Source organism: Eucyclogobius newberryi, unplaced genomic scaffold (genome assembly GCF_026437365.1).
Source record: "Eucyclogobius newberryi isolate DKJ021-1_F unplaced genomic scaffold, fEucNew1.0.hap1 SCAF_4, whole genome shotgun sequence".
Taxonomy (NCBI): domain Eukaryota; kingdom Metazoa; phylum Chordata; class Actinopteri; order Gobiiformes; family Gobiidae; genus Eucyclogobius; species Eucyclogobius newberryi.
Window position 1 is genome coordinate 39053879 of NW_027316056.1, and position 21128 is coordinate 39075006.

The 21128-nt window shown below is 44.1% G+C and overlaps 3 protein-coding genes across 3 annotated transcripts in view; all 3 read right to left on the reverse strand.

Annotated features, from left to right (window-relative positions):
* LOC140378039 (collagen alpha-1(V) chain-like) overlaps nt 1–5325 on the reverse strand; it is a 30901-nt gene extending 25576 nt beyond the window's left edge. Inside the window, exon 1 of the mRNA XM_072463669.1 lies at nt 5247–5325. Coding sequence (XP_072319770.1) covers nt 5247–5325 — 79 coding nt within the window. The remainder of the gene's footprint in view (nt 1–5246) is intronic.
* A 2491-nt stretch (nt 5326–7816) lies between these two features.
* On the reverse strand, nt 7817–9487 carry LOC140377763 (uncharacterized). Its single transcript, XM_072463314.1, has 3 exons — nt 9468–9487; nt 8812–9393; nt 7817–8746 (listed from the first exon to the last, which is right to left on the reverse strand). The coding sequence occupies exons 1-3, from the start codon at nt 9469–9471 to the stop codon at nt 8109–8111; spliced, it is 1224 nt and encodes a 407-aa protein (XP_072319415.1). The 5' UTR covers nt 9472–9487; the 3' UTR covers nt 7817–8108.
* A 108-nt stretch (nt 9488–9595) lies between these two features.
* Nucleotides 9596–17496, reverse strand: LOC140378040 (tapasin-related protein-like). The gene is made up of 6 exons (XM_072463670.1): nt 17482–17496; nt 16685–17008; nt 16386–16625; nt 14463–14735; nt 9712–9836; nt 9596–9622 (listed from the first exon to the last, which is right to left on the reverse strand). The coding sequence occupies exons 2-6, from the start codon at nt 16983–16985 to the stop codon at nt 9596–9598; spliced, it is 966 nt and encodes a 321-aa protein (XP_072319771.1). The 5' UTR covers nt 16986–17008; nt 17482–17496.
* Nucleotides 17497–21128: the final 3632 nt, after the last annotated feature.

The following is a 21128-nucleotide window of genomic DNA, read 5'->3' on the forward strand; positions in this document are numbered from 1 at the left end:
ATGTGTGTAATATATGTATACTATATATATATGTGTAATATATGTATACTATATATGTGTGTAATATATGTATACTATATATATATGTGTAATATATGTATACTATATATGTGTGTAATATATGTATACTATATATATATGTGTAATATATGTATACTATATATGTGTGTAATATATGTATACTATATATATATGTGTAATATATGTATACTATATATGTGTGTAATATATGTATACTATATATATATGTGTAATATATGTATACTATATATGTGTGTAATATATGTATACTATATATGTGTGTAATATATGTATACTATATATATATGTGTAATATATGTATACTATATATGTGTGTAATATATGTATACTATATATGTGTGTAATATATGTATACTATATATATATGTGTAATATATGTATACTATATATGTGTGTAATATATGTATACTATATATATATGTGTATAATATATGTATACTATATATATATATATATATGTGTGTAATATATGTATACTATATATGTGTGTAATATATGTATACTATATATATATGTGTATAATATATGTATACTATATATATATATATGTGTAATATATGTATACTATATGTGTGTAATATATGTATATATGTATACTATGTATACTATATATGTGTGTAATACATGTATACTATATGTGTGTAATATATGTATACTATATATGTGTGTAATATATGTATACTATACATATATGTGTAATATATGTATACTATATATGTGTATAATATATGTATACTATATATATATATGTGTAATATATGAATACTATATGTGTGTAATATATGTATACTATATGTGTGTAATATATGTATACTATATATGTGTGTAATATATGTATACTATACATATATGTGTAATATATGTATACTATATATGTGTATAATATATGTATACTATATATATATATATGTGTAATATATGAATACTATATGTGTGTAATATATGTATACTATATGTGTGTAATATATGTATACTATATGTGTGTAATATATGTATATATGTATACTATGTATACTATATATATGTGTGTAATATATGTATACTATAGATGCCTGTAATTATGTGATCTTATTGTCTAGTTTGTTTAGAATGTTGCAGCTTCAAGGAAATCTGTCCATGGATCTTTAAGATTTTCTTTTGCAAACATCTGCAGCGAGCTACACGTCTGCAGCAGCGAGCTAAACGTCTGCAGCGAGCTACACGTCTGCAGCGAGCTACACGTCTGCAGCGAGCTAAACGTCTGCAGCGTGCTAAACGTCTGCAGCGAGCTACACGTCTGCAGCGAGCTACACGTCTGCAGCGAGCTAAACGTCTGCAGCGAGCTAAACGTCTGCAGCGAGCTAAACGTCTGCAGCAGCGAGCTACACGTCTGCAGCGAGCTACACGTCTGCAGCGAGCTACACGTCTGCAGCGAGCTAAACGTCTGTAGTGAGCTAAACGTCTGCAGCGAGCTAAACGTCTGTAGTGAGCTAAACGTCTGTAGCGAGCTAAACGTCTGCAGCAGCAAGCTAAACGTCTGCAGCAGCGGGCTAAACGTCTGCAGCAGCGAGCTTAACGTCTGCAGCAGCGAGCTTAACGTCTGCAGCGTGCTAAATGTCTGGAGCAGCGAGCTAAACGTCTGCAGCGTGCTAAACGTCTGCAGCAGTGAGCTTAACGTCTGCAGCGAGCTAAACGTCTGCAGCAGCGAGCTAAACGTCTGCAGCAGCGAGCTAAACATCTGCAGCAGCGAGCTAAACGTCTGCAGCGAGCTAAACGTCTGTAGCGAGCTAAATGTCTGCAGCAGCGAGCTAAACGTCTGCAGCGTGCTAAGTAATTGTTTGGGCGAGGCTCTAAAACACCTGAGGCCGAGCGGTCAGAGCTCTGACCGACTACACTCTGGACACCACTGACGTCATAACTCACACTGGACACTGACATTTATTCATTCTTCTGTAGAACAACAATGACACACTGAAGATCTGTGTGAGGAACAATGACACACTGAAGATCTGTGTGAGGAACAATGACACACTGAAGATCTGTGTGAGGAACAATGACACACTGAAGAACTGTGTGAGGAACAATGACACACTGAAGATCTGTGTGAGGAACAATGACACACTGAAGATCTGTGTGAGGAGCAATGACACACTGATGATCTGTGTGAGGAACAATGACACATGAAGATCTGTGTGAGGAACAATGACACACTGAAGATCTGTGTGAGGAACAATGACACACTGAAGATCTGTGTGAGGAACAATGACACGCAGAAGATCTGTGTGAGGAGCAATGACACACTGATGATCTGTGTGAGGAACAATGACACATGAAGATCTGTGTGAGGAACAATGACACACTGAAGATCTGTGTGAGGAACAATGACACACTGAAGAACTGTGTGAGGAACAATGACACACTGAAGATCTGTGTGAGGAACAATGACACACTGAAGATCTGTGTGAGGAGCAATGACACACTGATGATCTGTGTGAGGAACAATGACACATGAAGATCTGTGTGAGGAACAATGACACACTGAAGATCTGTGTGAGGAACAATGACACACTGAAGAACTGTGTGAGGAACAATGACACGCTGAAGATCTGTGTGAGGAACAATGACACACTGAAGAACTGTGTGAGGAACAATGACACACTGAAGATCTGTGTGAGGAACAATGACACACTGAAGATCTGTGTGAGGAACAATGACACACTGAAGAACTGTGTGAGGAACAATGACACGCTGAAGATCTGTGTGAGGAACAATGACACACTGAAGAACTGTGTGAGGAACAATGACACACTGAAGATCTGTGTGAGGAACAATGACACACTGAAGATCTGTGTGAGGAACAATGACACACTGAAGAACTGTGTGAGGAACAATGACACACTGAAGATCTGTGTGAGGAACAATGACACGCTGAAGATCTGTGTGAGGAACAATGACACACTGAAGATCTGTGTGAGGAACAATGACACGCTGAAGATCTGTGTGAGGAACAATGACACACTGAAGATCTGTGTGAGGAACAATGACACACTGAAGATCTGTGTGAGGAACAATGACACACTGAAGAACTGTGTGAGGAACAATGACACGCTGAAGATCTGTGTGAGGAACAATGACACGCTGAAGATCTGTGTGAGGAACAATGACACACTGAAGATCTGTGTGAGGAACAATGACACGCTGAAGATCTGTGTGAGGAACAATGACACGCTGAAGATCTGTGTGAGGATCAATGACACGCTGAAGATCTGTGTGAGGAACAATGACACGCTGATGATCTGAGTGAGGAACAATGACACACTGATGATCTGAGTGAGGGTCTGTTTCTAGGTCATCGGCCCAGGTTGTGGGACTTTTAAACGAAAGAGAAGTTTTATTCTGCCTGCCAGGTGTGGATGACACTCGAGGCTTCACGCCCTGACCCCATGTGACCCCATGTGACCCCATGTGACCCCATGTGACCCCATGTGACCCCATGTGTCACTCTGCTAATGCCCTTGACAGGCGGCTGGTCAAAGTGGAGCAAACGCATGAAGAGAAAAAGAAAATGTCTTGTCCGTTTTTCTGATCGGAGATCATCATCAGGTTAGTGAGATGGACCACGCAGAAGGTATGGACCACGCAGAAGATATGGACCACGCAGAAGATATGGACCATGCAGAAGAAATGGACCATGCAGAAGATATGGACCATGCAGAAAATATGGACCACGTAAAAGATATGGACCACGCAGAAGATATGGACCACGCAGAAGATATGGACCACGCAGAAGATATGGACCACGCAGAAGATATGGACCACGCAGAAGATATGGACCGCGCAGAAGATATGGACCACGCAGAAGATATGGACCACGCAGAAGATATGGACCATGCAGAAGATATGGACCACGCAGAAGATATGGACCACGCAGAAGATATGGACCACGTAAAAGATATGGACCACGCAGAAGATATGGACCACGTAAAAGATATGGACCACGCAGAAGATATGGACCATATCTTCTGCTTGGTCCATCTCACATGCGGACGATGGTCACCTTAAATACAACTTTTAATGAAGTTATTTTTCAAATCCAGCTGGTGAGAAGACTTAATGACAATTACAGTAATTAGAGATCGAACAAGATCTTGTGACATGAACTTCACATAATGTCAAACTCTGGTCTTGTCTCGACCCTATCTCGTGTCGTGTCCCTTCAATAATCAGCCTTAAGAATCACGCTGTTGTTTCTTTACTTCAGTTTCAGCGACTTCAAAGTCTTTCTGTACATTTGTGTTTGAATGAGAGCAGACGTTCAGAGCGGACGCACAGCTGTGAGACACGAGCTCCAGATGATTCCAGAGAAAGTCCAGAGTCTTCTCCAGAGACAGTGGTCCTGTCTGTTCCCCTGCTGCTCCTGTCAGCGCTCAGGCAGGAATGGAGCGACAAGTCCGGACAAAGAGGCCTGAACCTGAGTGTCGTGTGCACAGACTCTGCACCCGGCAACGAGCTCAGACCTAACGACCGGGTCACGTCCGTCAAAGTCAAAAACTGACATTGTGTTTTTGAGAAAAGTCAAACTATTTACAATTTAGTTAAATAATGACATTTTAAAGCCAGTTGTGTCTAAAATGTGTGGGTTCTGGAGCCTGGACGTAGATAACTCCGTTTATTAAAACACAGACGCTGGAGCAAACGGACAAAGCTTAAATAATGAGGTGAGTTCGCCGCTGAATTATGCACCGCAAAGTTCCTTCAGTCATAATAAAAACACAACAACACACACTGCACTATAACCTCAATGATCAAGGGCCCCTCAGGACCTGGGGCCCCAGTGCAGCTGCTCTGATGTTACTGTGCAGAGGTTATTCCACAACAAGGACCAATCATGTCTTATTTACATTATTATTAGACAAATAAAAGGAAATGACAAGCCTCATTTATGAAATGATAGTTTAAACCGCCAGAACGTCTTCCCTCGTGCAGGATTCATCTAAATGTTACAACTCAGACCTTTTCTCCAAAAATACAGCCACATAATGTTCTACAACTCGGACCAGGTCATTTAAACAAACCTCATAAATAACTATTTTAATCCATTCAATCATTTCAGCTGACATGATGAACACGCGCCAATGTAGAATCAATCAATCAATCAATCAATCAGTCGTCTAATAAGAAACATCTGCAGAGCATGAATATTCTGCACTCGGCGCGCGCCTCACCTGCCGTGGATGCGGGGCGCGTGACCAGCAGCAGGAGCCACGTCTGATGCATCAGCGTCCATAAGAGTCTGTGCTCCATCACGAACACGCGGGACACGCGGGACACACTCCGGAGCTGCGGGACACACGTAACCCACGGGACACACTCCGGAGCGGCGGGACACACGTAACCCACGGGACACACTCCGGAGCTGCGGGACACACGTAACCCACGGGACACCCTCCGGAGCGGCGGGACACCTGCTGCACTCACACCGGACTCTGCGTGCTCCCACAGCGCGTGCGCATCGGTCGCGTTAACGGTCCGTGAGTCCCGGGGCAGCGCGTGAGTGGACGGATGGACGCGCGGTGGAGGATCTCTTTATCTCAGGAGGTGTTTGACTCTCTTCTTCCCCCTCACATCTCTCCTCACTTTCTCTGCCCTCTCCTCCCCCGGACCCCTCCCCCTCCCTCCCCCGGCCCGCCACACTCCGGGCTCCGGGCTCCGGGCTGGGGCCCTTCATTATGGCGTCAGTCATGTGGTTATTAGTGCTGTCATATGTACTCAAGTACAAGTAACGTTACTTCAACAGTACAGTACTCAAGTCAAAGTACAAGAAATGCCTTGAGTAAGAATATTTATACTGAAAGTCTTTAAACCTGCAGAACCTGATGGAGTGAGAATGACAGAAGAGCGGGAAAGTACTCGAGTACTTAACCTCTGAAGAGGATTCAACTTGAATAAATAATGCACAGAATCATGAAACACAAATGTTCTCATCATTTCACATCGTCATTTGTAGATTCACACTGCGGGGGCTCGTGGTGACCCCGCCCCCTAGTGTGAGGGGGGCGGGCCTGCAGAGAGGAGCGCGTGTCCTGATTCACGAGGCACACAAAGCATGCTGGGACAGGACGGCGCGCGGCCCGACTAATAAAAATATGCTCCTGCAGATTCCAAATACCAGAACCTGTCTGTGTTTGCCCACGCTCCACACACACGAGGGATGAGGCCAGAGAGGGTGAGGCCAGAGGGGTGAGGACAGAGGGGTGAGGCCAGAGGGGTGAGGCCAGAGGGGTGAGGCCAGAGAAGTGAGGCCAGAGAAGTGAGGCCAGAGAGGGTGAGGCCAGAGGGGTGAGGCCAGAGGGGTGAGGCCAGAGAAGTGAGGCCAGAGAGGGTGAGGAAAGAGGGGTGAGGCCAGAGGGGTGAGGCCAGAGAGGGTGAGGCCAGAGGGGTGAGGCCAGAGGGGTGAGGCCAGAGAAGTGAGGCCAGAGAGGGTGAGGAAAGAGGGGTGAGGCCAGAGGGGTGAGGCCAGAGAGGGTGAGGCCAGAGGGGTGAGGACAGAGGGGTGAGGCCAGAGGGGTGAGGACAGAGGGGTGAGGCCAGAGAGGGTGAGGACTATATTTATTATTATCATTATGACTTTATTTGAACGGGGCAGTGCACATTAATCAACATTTCTGTAAACGTATTAGTAATGAAGCCTGCGTAAATTCAGCCTGGAAGACCTAACTCCACCCATCTACGTCAAGGCCACCATGGAAGGACCCCTCTCCCCAGCGCCATCATCGCACTCAAGCGGGCGTGGCCTGTCCGTCTGTGAGAGTCAGATCCCTCACTTCACCATGGACTCTCCCAGGTCAGAAGGAGGGTGAAAGGACAGAAGGAGGGTGTAAGGACAGAAGGAGGGTGAAAGGACAGAAGGATGGTGAAAGGACAGAAGGAGGGTGAAAGGACAGAAGGAGGGTGAAAGGACAGAAGGAGGGTGTAAGGACAGAAGGAGGGTGAAAGGACAGAAGGAGGGTGAAAGGACAGAAGGAGGGTGAAAGGACAGAAGGAGGGTGTAAGGACAGAAGGAGGGTGAAAGGACAGAAGGAGGGTGAAAGGACAGAAGGAGGGTGAAAGGACAGAAGGAGGGTGTAAGGACAGAAGGAGGGTGTAGGGACAGGGGGCGTCTGCACCATGGCCCTTGCACCTGCTCCTCATCCCCAATCATCGCTCTCATGTGACTCCTCCCTGCTCCCAATCAGCACCAGGCGGTCGCATTTAAGCCTCAGGCAGATGGCTCGGCCGCTCAAACCGTACTGCAACCCACCACCTCCCCAGCTCCTCCTCTGCATCCCCCTCATCCTCTACCTTGTCTTCACATCTACCACCACCAGTCTCCAGGCTCCGGGGGGAGACATCTAATACAAATAGATCATGGAGTGCCCATGATTGCAACGTCTTCCGCCGGGGTCTGAGCGCCAAATAACTCACGAATAAAGCTGCTAAACAGTCCATTCCCATGGTCTCTGCGTCTCTCCAGGGTGAAATAGTTGTAGTTTAGCTCGTTTCCAACTGTCGTCGCAAGAAAAGTGTAAAATGCCAGTAATAAACAAAATGTACATTATACACAGTACAAACATTATACACAGTACAAACATTATATACAGTACAAACATTATACACAGTACAAAGATTATACACAGTACAAACATTATATACAGTACAAACATTATACACAGTACAAACATTATACACAGTACAAACATTATATACAGTACAAACATTATATACAGTACAGTACTTTACTGTTTTGGTAAGAAGTGAGTTATTCATATGTTGTTTTTCCTGGTCACACTATATCCAGCTTCATATGAGATTTCATGAGCAAAAACATTTTCGGTTTCAAAGATTGTCTTGTTATTCTGCCTGAGCCAATCAGAACGCAGCATTCAGTTAACTGCTTTGTTCCATCTTTGTTCTGTTACAAAAGACACATTTTCTTCTTGTTTCAGACCAACCTCTAAAAGAGCAGTTTGATTCAGGGAAGTTTAACAGCACCAGAACAAACGGGCAAGTTTAAGCAGGATTTCTAGATAGAAACTTATTTTTCCAAACTAATATAACATCATCTCCTCTTCCTCCCTCTCATCTACGTCCTCCTCCTCCTCTATGTCGTCCATCACAACAGGGCTTGGCTCAGTTTGACTGTCCACCACAGTCACAGAAGAACCAGGTGGAAGTCTAAACCCTGGAAACAGAGGCTCAGTGAAGACGGAGGAGTCGAAGGTGTAGAGGCGTAATGGTTTTCCTTTAGAGCCGATCTTATAGAAGGTCAAAGTCCTGGCTACTGTGTCCAGGTACACGCCCACTCTGCCGGAGGACACGCCCACATCCCCGGGGACCTCATCCACTTTTTTTTTAAAGTTGTTGTGAAGAGCAAAGTACAGTTCTCCATCGGTCCACAGACTCCAGGACTGATCGTTCTGTCCAAACACACTCTCCTCTCCTTCTCCTTTTCGTCTGATTCCTTTGTAACTCACTGCTATAGAAACCCACGTCCCGCTCCACTGCACCTCCCAGTAACAGCGCCCCCTCAGGCCAGTGGAGCTCAGGACCTGAGTCCAGTCTGTGAATCTGTCCTCATGATCTTCATACTCCTGCTCCTCCTTCACGTGGGTCACTGTCCGATTGTCCTCAGACAGTCTGAGTTTTCTGTGAGCCGTGTTTGGATCTAGAGAAAACTCACGAGAATCTGAAACACAGACAGATGACATCACTTCCTGAATCTTAATAATGACATGATTTTTGAATACTCACATTTCTTTATGTCTTGGATTATCGGGGGCTTTACCTCAGTTTGACTGTCCACCACAGTCACAGAAGAACCAGGTGGAAGTCTAAACCCTGGAAACAGAGGCTCAGTGAAGGAGGAGTAGAAGGTGTAGAGGCGTAATGATTTTCCTTTAGAGCCGATCTTATAGAAGGTCAAAGTCCCAGCTACTGTGTCCAGGTACACGCCCACTCTGCCAGAGGACACGCCCACTTCCCAGTGGACCTTATCCACTTTTATTTGATCTTTTTTGTGAAGAGCATAGCACCTTTTTCCATCGAAATTTAGACTCCAGGACTGATCGTTCTGTCCAAACTCACTCTCCTCTCCTTTTCGTCTGATTCCTTCGTAACTCACTGCTATAGAAACCCACGTCCCGCTCCACTGCACCTCCCAGTAACAGCGCCCCCTCAGGCCAGTGGAGCTCAGGACCTGAGGCCAGTCTGTGAACCTGTCCTCATGATCTTCATACTCCTGCTTCTCCTTCACGTGGGTCACTGTCCGATTGTCCTCAGACAGTCTGAGTTTTCTGTGAATCGTGTTTGGATCCAGAGAAAACTCACGAGAATCTGAAACACAGACAAAACATCTTGATGTGAGAATTACATTAATCTACAATGAGAATAAATCAAGTAAAACTCACACATTCTGGGATGAAAAGTAAACAGCCTGAAACACAAGATGTAAAACAAATGCAACATATTTGAGTTTTCTATAGACAGTGTACAGTGAAGTTAGACAAGAAGAAGTTTGATGTAAAACAAAGTTCACTTACGGTTCAGCTTCAAGTGAATCAAACTGAAAAACAAACAAAGATTTCATTTGAACATGTTTCTAATGGACTCTAGAACATCCAGTTCATTCAGTCAAAAGGTGCGTCTTCTCACCTTTTTAACCTTTTTGTTCATCCACACCATCAAGGAAGTTATTATGATGAGACAGGGGAGAACGACCCCCAGCACAGAGCCAACAATCACAGGTATATTTAGATCTGTTGCTTTTGGACCAGAACCTACAATTGACAAATGAGATGTGACTGTTTCCGTGACGACAGCGACTGGTCACAGTCTTCACATGTGGAAACGTGAAGCTGATTCTGTGTCGTTCACTTCAATCCAACGCTTTCTCTTCACACTGCAGACGCTGCACAGACCTGACACGTGAATACACCTTTATAACATGTCAAATACACTACTACAGTTAAAGCATCGTAAGTCTTCAGTGTTCACAGGATGTTTTCTCTTTTTATTAGAGTAAAAATCCCCACAAGAAAAATCCCCAAAGAAACCAGCTCAAAAAGTTTCAGTTCAGTTTGAAAAGTCTTCCATGCTGTGGGAGGAGCATAACTGAACGCCAACAAACAACGGTAAATGTTAAACCAGAGCATAAATAAGGAGTAAAACTGCTTATTGTCTTATAAATTAAAGTTGAACAACAATAAAGAATCAAATCATCAGCGTCAAAGTGGCACTTTAGACTAATCAAGTTGGGCTGCAGCTATCGATTATTTTAGTAATTGAGTAATCTATTGATTCTTTCTTCGATTGATCGAGTAATCACTATATTTTTTGTACATTCCGTAAACCATTAAAAAGCATATTAAATCATTTTCAAAATAAATATTATAATTAATTAATTAATTAATTAATAAGAATAATTATAAAAAAAACAAATAACAAATAAAATAACACATTTTATTCTTAATTTCACATTCATTTGTCCCCAAAACAGCAACATTTCACTTCAGTCCAAACTGTGCTGTTTGTAAATAAGGAATATATATAAAGGACTAATTAACTTGTCAGAATGAACGCGGTGCGCAGGAGCGTGTAACAGTAGATTTAGCATGTTTTAGACAGACAGAACTGACACTTAAGTGTGCAGCCTCCCCCACCCACCCAGTCACAGCAAAACGCGCTGAAGGCGCGCAGCAGACAGAGAGAAGGGTGCGCACGCGCTCTCACCCTCCGTCACAACAACGCTTTCCAAAATAAATTACTTCCACAGGAGTTTGGCGAGAAATTGCTTCACGCGCTCTTATCTTTTGATTTAATACCGCTTTTTAAATTTAATTTAAAAAAATCTGTAATAATTTATTTTATTTATGTTGTAGAAATCAATAATCTAAGTGCGGCGGATCCGTAAATCAAGTAATAAAATAACTAAGGCCTAACTTAAAATAATTAACTTGTTCCTGCTGTTTTGAGCTGTAGCTCTGCATTTTGTCATTTTGCAGCATTAGCTCCGTGTGCCGTTCACTTTAGCCCCCTGTGCTGTTTCCATGGATGTATTGGCTGTTTCAAAGCACAACAGAGAGAGAGCGGGATATTTTAAACTGTAATCAATTGTATCATCAAAGTAGCGATACCAAATTTTGGGGCAATGTCTGAAAAGGAGGCCAGTGCCTTCTTCTCAAAGTGCTCCATGTACAGGTTGGCCACTATGGGAGAGACGGGAGAGCCCATGGCACAGCCATGAATCTGTCTGTAATACTGTCCCCGGAATTGAAAGTAAGAGGTGTTAAGACAGCAGTTTTCAGATGTGTTCAGGTGTCAGTTTGGTCCTTTCCTGTAGGTGGTGTCTTCCTGCAGTCTGGTCACACCACTGCTACTGCCTCAGAGGTCAGGATGCAGGTGAAATGGGACACAACATCATATGAAACCATGAGGTCATCTGGGTCAAACTGGAGATGCGTCACTTTGACCACAAAATGATGTGTGTTTTCTACATGATGTTCTTAGTTCCCCACTAGTGGAGCCAAGATGGTTGTTAAATGCTTGGCCACATTGTATGTGATGGAATCTGTGCTGCACACTATGGGTCTGAGTGGAACATCTCTTTTGTGGATTTAGGGAGGCCATAAATGCATGGAATAGCTTCCCCAGGATACAGATTGTAATACAGAAGCTATCACCTCCTCTTTTTCAAGCTTTTGTAAACTGATAGTTGAAAGTGATGGACTGTTTTGCAAAAAAGCAGAGTCCAGATGACTACAACTGAATCTTTTTCTACTATATCTATAATAAATTAATAAAGATGAATTAGAGATGTTTGGCAGACTGGAATAAAACGTAAAATGTTGACACCCCACTGTAGATCATTGTATTATTGTGGATTGTCAGATTAATTCACAAATAGAGCTCAAGCTGTTTCTGCTGTTGGTTACTCATAAAAAATATCCTTTACACCAACAAAAGCCCCACCACCCATCCAACCTCGCCTTTCACCTGGTATCTCCCATAGCTAGGATGCACTGGGTCTCAGCGTTGCCGGGACTTATTGTCACATTAAAAATCAAACCAACCCGGGGCCCTATGTAAAAAGAGCCCCCCCTAGTGCTATTTCTGTAGTCACATCATCACACAGATGGGAAAATAAAATGCGAGTCAGGCTGCCCAATCTGAGAAATGTGATTCATATTCCCTGTGAAAAGATAAAGCCCAGTCCCACTGAAACTAGTCTGAAACTTGCTGTGCAAAATGTCAGATCCTTATGTAACAAATCTCTCTTAATTAATAATTTTATTTCTTCTTATAATCTTGTGTAGAACTAGGGAAAGATATTTTTCTGAAATAATTGGAAGCTGCAGTAACAACTCGCGTGTCCTGTTTGCCACAGTAAACAGATTAACAAACCCTCCAGCTCAGCTGCCGTTAGAACTCATTTCCACATCCAAGTGCAATGAGTTTGCATTATTCTTTAATGACAAAGTTCAGGGCATTAAAAATGCTATAAATCCCACAATGCAAAAAATTACCCTAAAACCACCAAGACACTTAGAGCTAACTCACTTTGCACCAGTAACTGACAAAACTGTCCATGAGATCATCACCAGTCTGAGTTCATCTACATGCTGCCTCGATGTGTTACCCACCAGATTTCTAAAGTCTGTGCTGAACAGTTTGTTAGCACCATTCACTCACATAGTTAACATGTCGCTTCAATCTGGAACATTCCCAATGTCTTTGAAAACTGCGGTCATAAAGCCTCTCCTAAAGAAGAGCAGTCTTGATGCCGCAGTACTGAGTCATTACCGGCCCATCTCTAATCTGCCATTTTGGGGCAAAGTCCTTGAAAAGGTTGTTTACCAACAGCTCACAGATTTCCTCTTAATAAACAACTCATTTGATGTTTTTCAGTCAGGTTTTAGACCTCATCACAGCACTGAGACTGCTGTTGTCATGGTGACAAATGACATCCGCCTGAACACTGACACGGGCAAAGGCTCAGTCTTAATTCTGTTAGATCTGAGTGCTGCTTTTGACACTGTGGATCATGGGATCCTCTTACAGAGACTAGAGGACTGGGTGGGCATCACTGGCACTGCCCTAAACTGGTTAAGGTCCTATCTGGAAGACAGGAAGTACTTTGTTGAAATTGGTAGCTGTGTCTCAGACCACATGACCCTGACCTGTGGAGTGCCCCAAGGGTCAGTCCTGGGTCCCCTTCTGTTCAACCTCTACATGCTGCCGTTAGGTCAGTTGATACGCAGTGAAAATGTGTCCTATCACAATTATGCAGACGACACTCAGATCTATGTTTCACTATCGGCAGGTGACTATGGACCAGTAGATTCACTCTGTCACTGCATCCAACAGATCAGTTTGTGGATGCAAAACAACTTTCTCTAGCTGAACTCAGACAAGACTGAAATAATCGTTTTTGGCCCACAGAAACAAAGAGAAAGTGTTAGCGGTCACCTCCAGAGTCTCGCTCAAAAACCTACAAACCAAATTAGAAATCTGGTGGTAATAATGGACTCAGACTTGAACTTTAATAGCCACATCAAATCAATAACATCAGCAGCTTTTTACCATCTAAAAAACATTGCCAAAATCAAAAATATAGTGTCAAAACCAGATTTAGAGAGACTTATCCACGCGTTTGTCTCCAGTAGATTAGACTACTGTAACGGCCTGCTCACTGGCCTCTCCAAACGAGCTGTAAAACAGCTGCAGTACATCCAGAACGCTGCTGCTCGGGTCCTGACTAGAACCAGGAAGTATGATCACATTAGTCCTGTTCTCAGGTCTCTGCACTGCCCCCTGTGGCTCAGAGAATAGACTTTAAAGCAGCTCTGCTTGTGTACAAGTCTCTTCATGGCCTAGCACCAAGTACATCTTGGATATGTTAGTGCCATATGAACCATCTCGGACTCTGAGGACCTCAGGGACCGGCCTCCTGCTGGTGCCCAGAGTCAGGACAAAACATGGGGAATCTGCGTTTCAGTTTTATGCAGCTAAAATCTGGAACAGTCTTCCTGAAGATGTGAGACAGGCTTCTACTCTGACAATGTTCAAATCTAAGCTAAAAACAGTTTTGTTTAGCTGCGCATATGACTGAAAGGATTTTTTCTTTGCACTCTTCTCTTTTGTTTGTGATTTTATTAGTTTAGACAATCAGTTGGATTGATATTTTATTGTATTTCTGTTTCTGTAATTTCTTTGTGATTTGAATGCATTTTTCCTGCTGTGAAGCACTTTGAATTGCCTTGTGTATGAAATGTGCTCTACAAATAAACTTGCCTTGCCTTGCCTTAATATTTGTTCATTGTAATGTGACTTCACAATCCCCAGAGGGCTGGTGGGGCCCTGGATCTTACCAAAAGAATCATTAGTTGCAGTTGTGCTGGACTCACCTCTGAGCTCTGTCCTGGAGAAGTGTGTGTGTGAGTCAGTGTGCAGCTCACACAGATACACACCCTCCTGCTCTGGGCCCAGCTCCTGCAGACTCAGACCACCCCACACTGAGACACCTTTCACAAACTTCCTCCAGGGGGCAGCATAGACCACATCTGCACCGCTCTGAGTCACAATGGGCTGAATGTAGTTGAATGTCCACACCAGCCTCTTCACTGGAGACACGGAGGTCGTGCAGGGGATTGTGACGTGTCTAGACATCTCGATTGGAGCTGAAAACACAAATACAGCTGTAGGATTTATCACAATAAGATATGGCCTCAGTCAGCAGAGTTTTGAGGGTCAGTGGAAAGATTTCTGTCTTTGATTCCAGATCAAATGATCCGTCTTGTGCATCACACAATGATGTGTCAAATAGAATCTACTCGATCACCATGTGCAGACGACCATGACAGTCCTGGAGACATCAGCCTGACGTCCATGAGCGTAAAGCTCTCTTTGTATAGTTTCAGATTACATCATAGCATTTATTGGCTTATAATATTTTATAAAGATGGGACGGATTTTTTCACGCAGCAGAAAAGCTGTCTTCAGGGCAGAGTTGGGGCTAACGCATTAGAGAACTCAAATTACTTTTTTAGAGTAACAAGGAGCGTACTAGTACTCCTCAAGTGACTTTAGCGTTAGGTTTGGTCACGTCTCATCTCGTCAGCACAATCCCAGAGCTCGTGTTGAGCATGTGAACTTTGCAGCTAGTGACTGGGAGTTTTGACCTCAAGAGAAATACACTTTCAGAAGGACGTTTTTTTAACTCCTTCTCCTTCGTTATAACCACAATTTTGTGCTAAAACAAGTGCTTTTGTTGTTGTGCGTCGCTGCTCATGTTGTTCACGTGTTTATTGTATGACATTGTATTGTGCTAATCTCTCAACTTAAAGAGAAATAAAGCTCAGTTGCATTCACTTTGCTTGTTAATTTGATATTTTGATGATTCTGTTACTGTGTTCAGTAACGCAAAGGGATTGTCAGCAGAAGAAATAATATGTCTTACGAGCGATGCTGATATTGACATAACCTGTTAGTTTAATGTGAAGTGGAGCAGAGACTGCTGCCACCGACATTAGACTTCAGTGAGTTTCAAACTTTTATCACGAGTGATTTCCACTGTGTAACGCTGTTATGTTTGTGCTTAGTGAGCTTTAATAGTTCAGTTTTAGGGGCTTGTTGACTGTCCAGTCCGATAGAGGCTGATGTGAGGCTGTGTCTCTTGTTCCACTGACACTGAAGTGAATCTGAGTGTTAAAACTTTTACCCCCGATGTCTTTGCCCACAACCACAATTGACAAAACAGAAGATGGTGACCTCAGATCTGGAGATTTGACTGTTTATTAGCTCCACTGGTGCATTGCATTGTGTTTTCTGTTGCAGCCAGACGTGACGTCATCACAATCGCTCGTAACGCGTCAGGTTTAGTGTAAGAGTGTGTCTTTACTCACAGACACAAGCTGTAAAGTTTGAGGAGAAAACGAGCGCAGAGGAAGAGAACGTTCTGTCTCCTCTTCTGCTTCTTTAGGGAAACTCTTGTTTCTCACAAACTCACGAATAAATAACCTGCTCAAACCAACGCCTTTCCTCTCCTCACACTGTGTCTCATTTGAGTCATCTGAAGGTCAAACACACAAGAGTTGTGCTGAAGCATAAAGAGCTGCACACTGGACCATGAGGCAGGTCAGAGGACTTGCCTCATGGTCCAATGTGCGCTGAGAAAGTGTACCTTAACCTTGACCTTGACCTTGACCTTTTGTCATGGATAGTTTTTGGATCTGTTTGTTTGGTTAAATATTTGGTATAATAAAATACAGAGGAAACTGCTGTTGTGATACTGGGCTAAAAACAAATGGCAGAGAGAACAGGACCCTCACAGTGCAGACTGTAGGTGGCGCTCTTCCAGCTGTGGCGTGTGCTGATGTTACAGGTGTACTGCTGCAGAGGGTCAAAGGTGAGCGAGCTGCTGACGGAGTAGAGCTGGTTCTGTGTTTCCTGCACCAGCGTTTGGGGCCTGGCATCAGGAGTCCAGCTCACATTGGGCTGAGGGTAGATGTCCTCAGAGCGACAGACCAGAAGGCCTTCTCTCTGCTCCATGGTCAGGGCCGTCACAGGAGCTGCAGACACAGGAGCACCTCAGTGACCTCTACATTTATGTTCACAGACGTTTTCTTACCTTTCACTCTCAGCTCAATCCACTGCATCGCCCCTTGGTCCGTTGTGATGGCTTGACACAGATACTTCCCCTGGTCCTGGACTCTCACCTCAGTCAGACTCAGAGAGGCATTTCCTCTGGACATCTCCTCAGGAGACAGAGCTGTGCGCCCCCTAAAGGCTGCGTCCTGCTGGACTAAACCAGGTGGGTAACAATGAACCAAATAATCTACTTCTTCTAACCCTAATTCTCTGGTTTTGAGCCACTGGATTATTAAGTCATCACCAGGTGTAAAGCTGCAGGGCAGGACACAGGTCTCCATGACGACACAGGTCACAGGAACCACTGAGGAGAGACAATAATACAGTTCAAAGTGGAAATAAATAATAGATTGCAGGTGAAACACTTTCATATTCACAGAGACCTCTTCTCTGACATGTTCACATTTAGCTGTGTTTATGACTGAAGGGACTTAGGCCCTATCGGCCAATCAGAACACTTTATTTTTATAGTATACATCTGTGGTCTGGTCTTAGCCTCACCTGTGGTCTGGTTTTAGTCTCACCTGTGGTCTGGTCTTAGACTCACCTGTGGTCTGGTCTTAGACTCACCTGTGGTCTGGTCTTAGACTCACCTGTGGTCTGGACTTAGACTCACCTTTGGTCTGGACTTAGACTCACCTGTGGTCTGGACTTAGACTCACCTGTGGTCTGGACTTAGCCTCACCTGTGGTCTGGTCTTAGACTCACCTGTGGTCTGGTCTTAGACTCACCTGTGGTTTGGTCTTAGACTCACCTGTGGTCTGGCCTTAGACTCACCTGTGGTCTGGTCTTGGCCTCACCTGTGGTCTGGTCTTAGACTCACCTGTGGTATGGTCTTAGAATCACCTGTGGTCTGGTCTTAGACTCACCTGTGGTCTGGTCTTAGACCCCCCTGTGGTCTGGTCTTGGCCTCACCTGTGGTCTGGTCTTAGACTCACCTGTGGTCTGGTCTTGGCCTCACCTGTGGTCTGGTCTTAGACTCACCTGTGGTCTGGTCTTGGCCTCACCTGTGGTCTGGTCTTAGACTCATCTGTGGTTTGGTCTTGGCCTCACCTGTGGTCTGGTCTTAGACTCACCTGTGGTCTGGTCTTGGCCTCACCTGTGGTCTGGTCTTGGCCTCACCTGTGGTCTGGTCTTAGACTCACCTGTGGTCTGGTCTTAGACTCACCTGTGGTCTGGTCTTAGACTCACCTGTGGTCTGGACTTAGACTCACCTGTGGTCTGGTCTTGGCCTCACCTGTGGTCTGGTCTTGGCCTCACCTGTGGTCTGGTCTTAGACTCACCTGTGGTCTGGTCTTAGACTCACCTGTGGTCTGGTCTTAGACTCACCTGTGGTCTGGTCTTAGACTCACCTGTGGTCTGGTCTTAGACTCACCTGTGGTCTGGTCTTAGACTCACCTGTGGTCTGGTCTTAGACTCACCTGTGGTCTGGTCGTGGCCTCACCTGTGGTCTGGTCTTAGACTCACCTGTGGTCTGGTCTTAGACTCACCTGTGGTCTGGTCTTAGACTCACCTGTGGTCTGGTCTTGACCTCCTGCAGAGCTCCACAGCAGCAGCAGAAACATCCACAGCTTCATCTGAAACATGGAACAGAACAAACTTGTTCATGTGTTTCACTTCAGAAGCTTCATTCAAACGTCATGAACAGTGATTGGGACGATTCACTCAAACATGAAACTAGAACAAGGCTCTCAAGTTACTCTGGGGAAAAAACAGACTTAGAACCTCCACAAACTCAACCCCCGATCTGTCTCTGAAGAGTGAATATAAAATACAATTAAACATTTACGTAAACATCAAAGAAACAAAATCATGCCATATTTATATTAAAATAATAGTCCAGAGTCAATTTTGTCCATTTCTAAATTAAGTCCGAAAGTCATTTGTTTGATGATGTTTTTTTTTTTTTTTCTTTTCTTTCATTCCAACCACCAATAGTATGTTCCAAAAGTATCAATGTATTGCGTCCATGGCAGGAGTTTTGAGGCCCAAATACATGGTTCTAAATTTGAGTGTGATGGCAGTGTCAAAAACAGTCGAAGTACATTGAACATTTCCAGTTTGTTTTGATAATTCTGGGGTTTTGAATGGGATTTGAGGTGTTTTTTCTTGCCATAAATCTTGAAATTGTTTTATTCCACTCATCAAACAGTCAGTTTGGGAGGGAAATCGGCAGAGCCTGGAACAGATGGAGAAATTAGGGCAAAACATTCATTTATATAGTTTCAATCCTTTTACTTAGACTTAAGTATAAAATAAGAGTACATTTACATACATACATCTTTTTTATAATAGCAAAGAGAGGGGTATAATTGTCTTCAAAATTGTTGATTGGTCTTCATGGAGGACCACACCTACCTGGCAATTTTATACTCCACCTGTTGTAAATAATGACTTTATTATTTTATGCTAAACAGGGAGAAACAGAGACGATGATTGGGATCAAGTATAACAGTGTAGGGTAACATACTAGTACAAGTACTGTAAGGTTATGAATGTCCTCCCACTTGTGAAGGGGGCGGGGCATTCAGGTTTGATATTGATTAAAGAATTGCTCAAGAATTCAAACATGACACACTGCCTAAATGTGGGTAAGTTTGAATCGTATTTTTAAGAGTAGAATGGGGCACCAGCCGGATAATCGGCAATTTAACAACTCTATAATCAGATATCTAAATTAATTAATTAATTAGAAATTAATTTGCTCGTTGATCTAAAGGTTTGAGAACGTAACCGTGACATTGACCCCTTTTCTGGAAATGAAGGAATACTTAACCAAATGTGGGTTATGAAGATTTAATGACCAAAGAATTAAACAGATAAATATGAATCGGGAATATGCAAATGAGTCGATAACAGATGGAAAACACTAGACATGATGGTTCTAGATCTATCTAGGTGTGTGCAAGAGTTAACTCTAAGATGAAATTCAGCCAGCCTGTGAGGTGCATTCATACGAACGGAACCAGAAGCTGTGATCCTGAGGAGACGGGCCTGCGTGGAGTCTAAGGGCCTGCTTGGGGTCCAAGGGCCTGCGTGGGGTCCAAGGGCCTGCGTGGGGTCCAAGGGCCTGCTCTGGAGTTCAGCTCTGACGTTGTCTGGCCAAAGAAGGACTGGATCGGTTCTGCGATCTGCGTTCTCCTTGGCTCTGAGGCGTTCTCCTTGGCTCTGAGGCGTTCTCCTTGGCTCTGAGGCGTTCTCCTTGGCTCTGAGGCGTTCTCCTTGGCTCTGAGGCGTTCCCGAATGAAAAGGCCGTCGGGTGCTCCACAGATGTGGCTGGTCAAAAAGGCTGTGGACTTGAAAAAGTTGCAAAAGGTCCTTGCTTGATTTTGCTTGATGCAGCATCAATCACGTTTTAAAAAACGGGCACAGGTTTCTTAGTTCCGGGAGGGAACATTAGCTTCTCTTGGAAAAGTCTTTGTCCCGTAGCGTAGCATCGCTCACGCTAACTAGGCCCGAGGCCTGCTCCCAAGGCCTCATGGACCTTGCTGGTGGGACCCTGGATGGAGGGTCGAGCTTCGAAAGAAACTCGGATGGAACTCGCTCTGGAGCTCGGATGGTACTGGTCTGTAACTCCCTGCTCTTTCCTTTTGTCTTTCCCCGCGGGGGTTTTGGCGCCGTGGCTTCAGCCAATCAGCATGCACGCTGGGGTCAGCGCTGATAAGGAGACGAGATCTGGCTTTAGGCCACAAGAGTTACACAAAAGGTAAAATTGTCCACAAAACAAGTTATGAAACAGTTAAAATGACATGATAAACACGATATCACAATATGTACATGTAAAGTAATCTGGTGGACACATTTTTGCAATCTGATGATTGTCTATTAAAACCACTAAAACCGCATAGTCTTTCAGCGTTTTAGCGTTTGTCTTGGAGAGATTGTTACTCTCTGTGATCCAAAAGGAGTCATTTGATGAAAAGTTATTTTCAAAGTTCAGAGCGTCTCTGTTGTCACTATTACATCCTCTTCCTTCTGAGGGGCGTAAAACTCCACACGGGCAGTAGATAACACCTAGCCTGCATTCCTGTCACCATGGCAACAGGGGTAGGACATCTGCATATCCTACAACAGAATGATACAGTACATAAAACAACTGCTTTATGAAGGTGTGACGAGCCTGTGATGGTAAAACTGGTACTTCCAGTGGCATATTTCTTTATAGAGTCACTAACAGGTGAGGAACGCCTTCATCGCCTGCACAGTATCAGGGCGATGGCTCTTTATGGCGTTTCTCCAGGCTCACGGCTCTGGAGCAGACCTCTCCTCATCCTGACAATAACTCTTTTTTCCATGTAGGGTTAGATGTCTGCCACATGATTAAGCTGTTCTAAAATATACTTGCTGAAAGAGGAACACTGAAGACCTCAACAGGAAAGATCAAGTGGAAGCATCTTGTAGAGCTGAACGAGGGAAAAAGAAGG

Excerpts from the sequence above, each read along its gene's own strand:
- LOC140377763 (XM_072463314.1), bottom strand. Across the intron at positions 8,747-8,811 it reads AATCCAAGACATAAAGAAAT|ATTCTCGTGAGTTTTCTCTA; the intron begins GTGAGTATTCAA and ends TCTGTGTTTCAG.
- LOC140378040 (XM_072463670.1), bottom strand. The coding sequence starts at position 16,985 with ATGGAGACCTGTGTCCTGCCCTGCAGCTTTACACCTGGTGATGACTTA. Across the intron at positions 14,736-16,385 it reads CGCCACCTACAGTCTGCACT|CTCCAATCGAGATGTCTAGA; the intron begins GTGAGGGTCCTG and ends TTGTGTTTTCAG. Across the intron at positions 9,837-14,462 it reads CTCCAGGACAGAGCTCAGAG|GTTCTGGTCCAAAAGCAACA; the intron begins GTGAGTCCAGCA and ends TGTCAATTGTAG.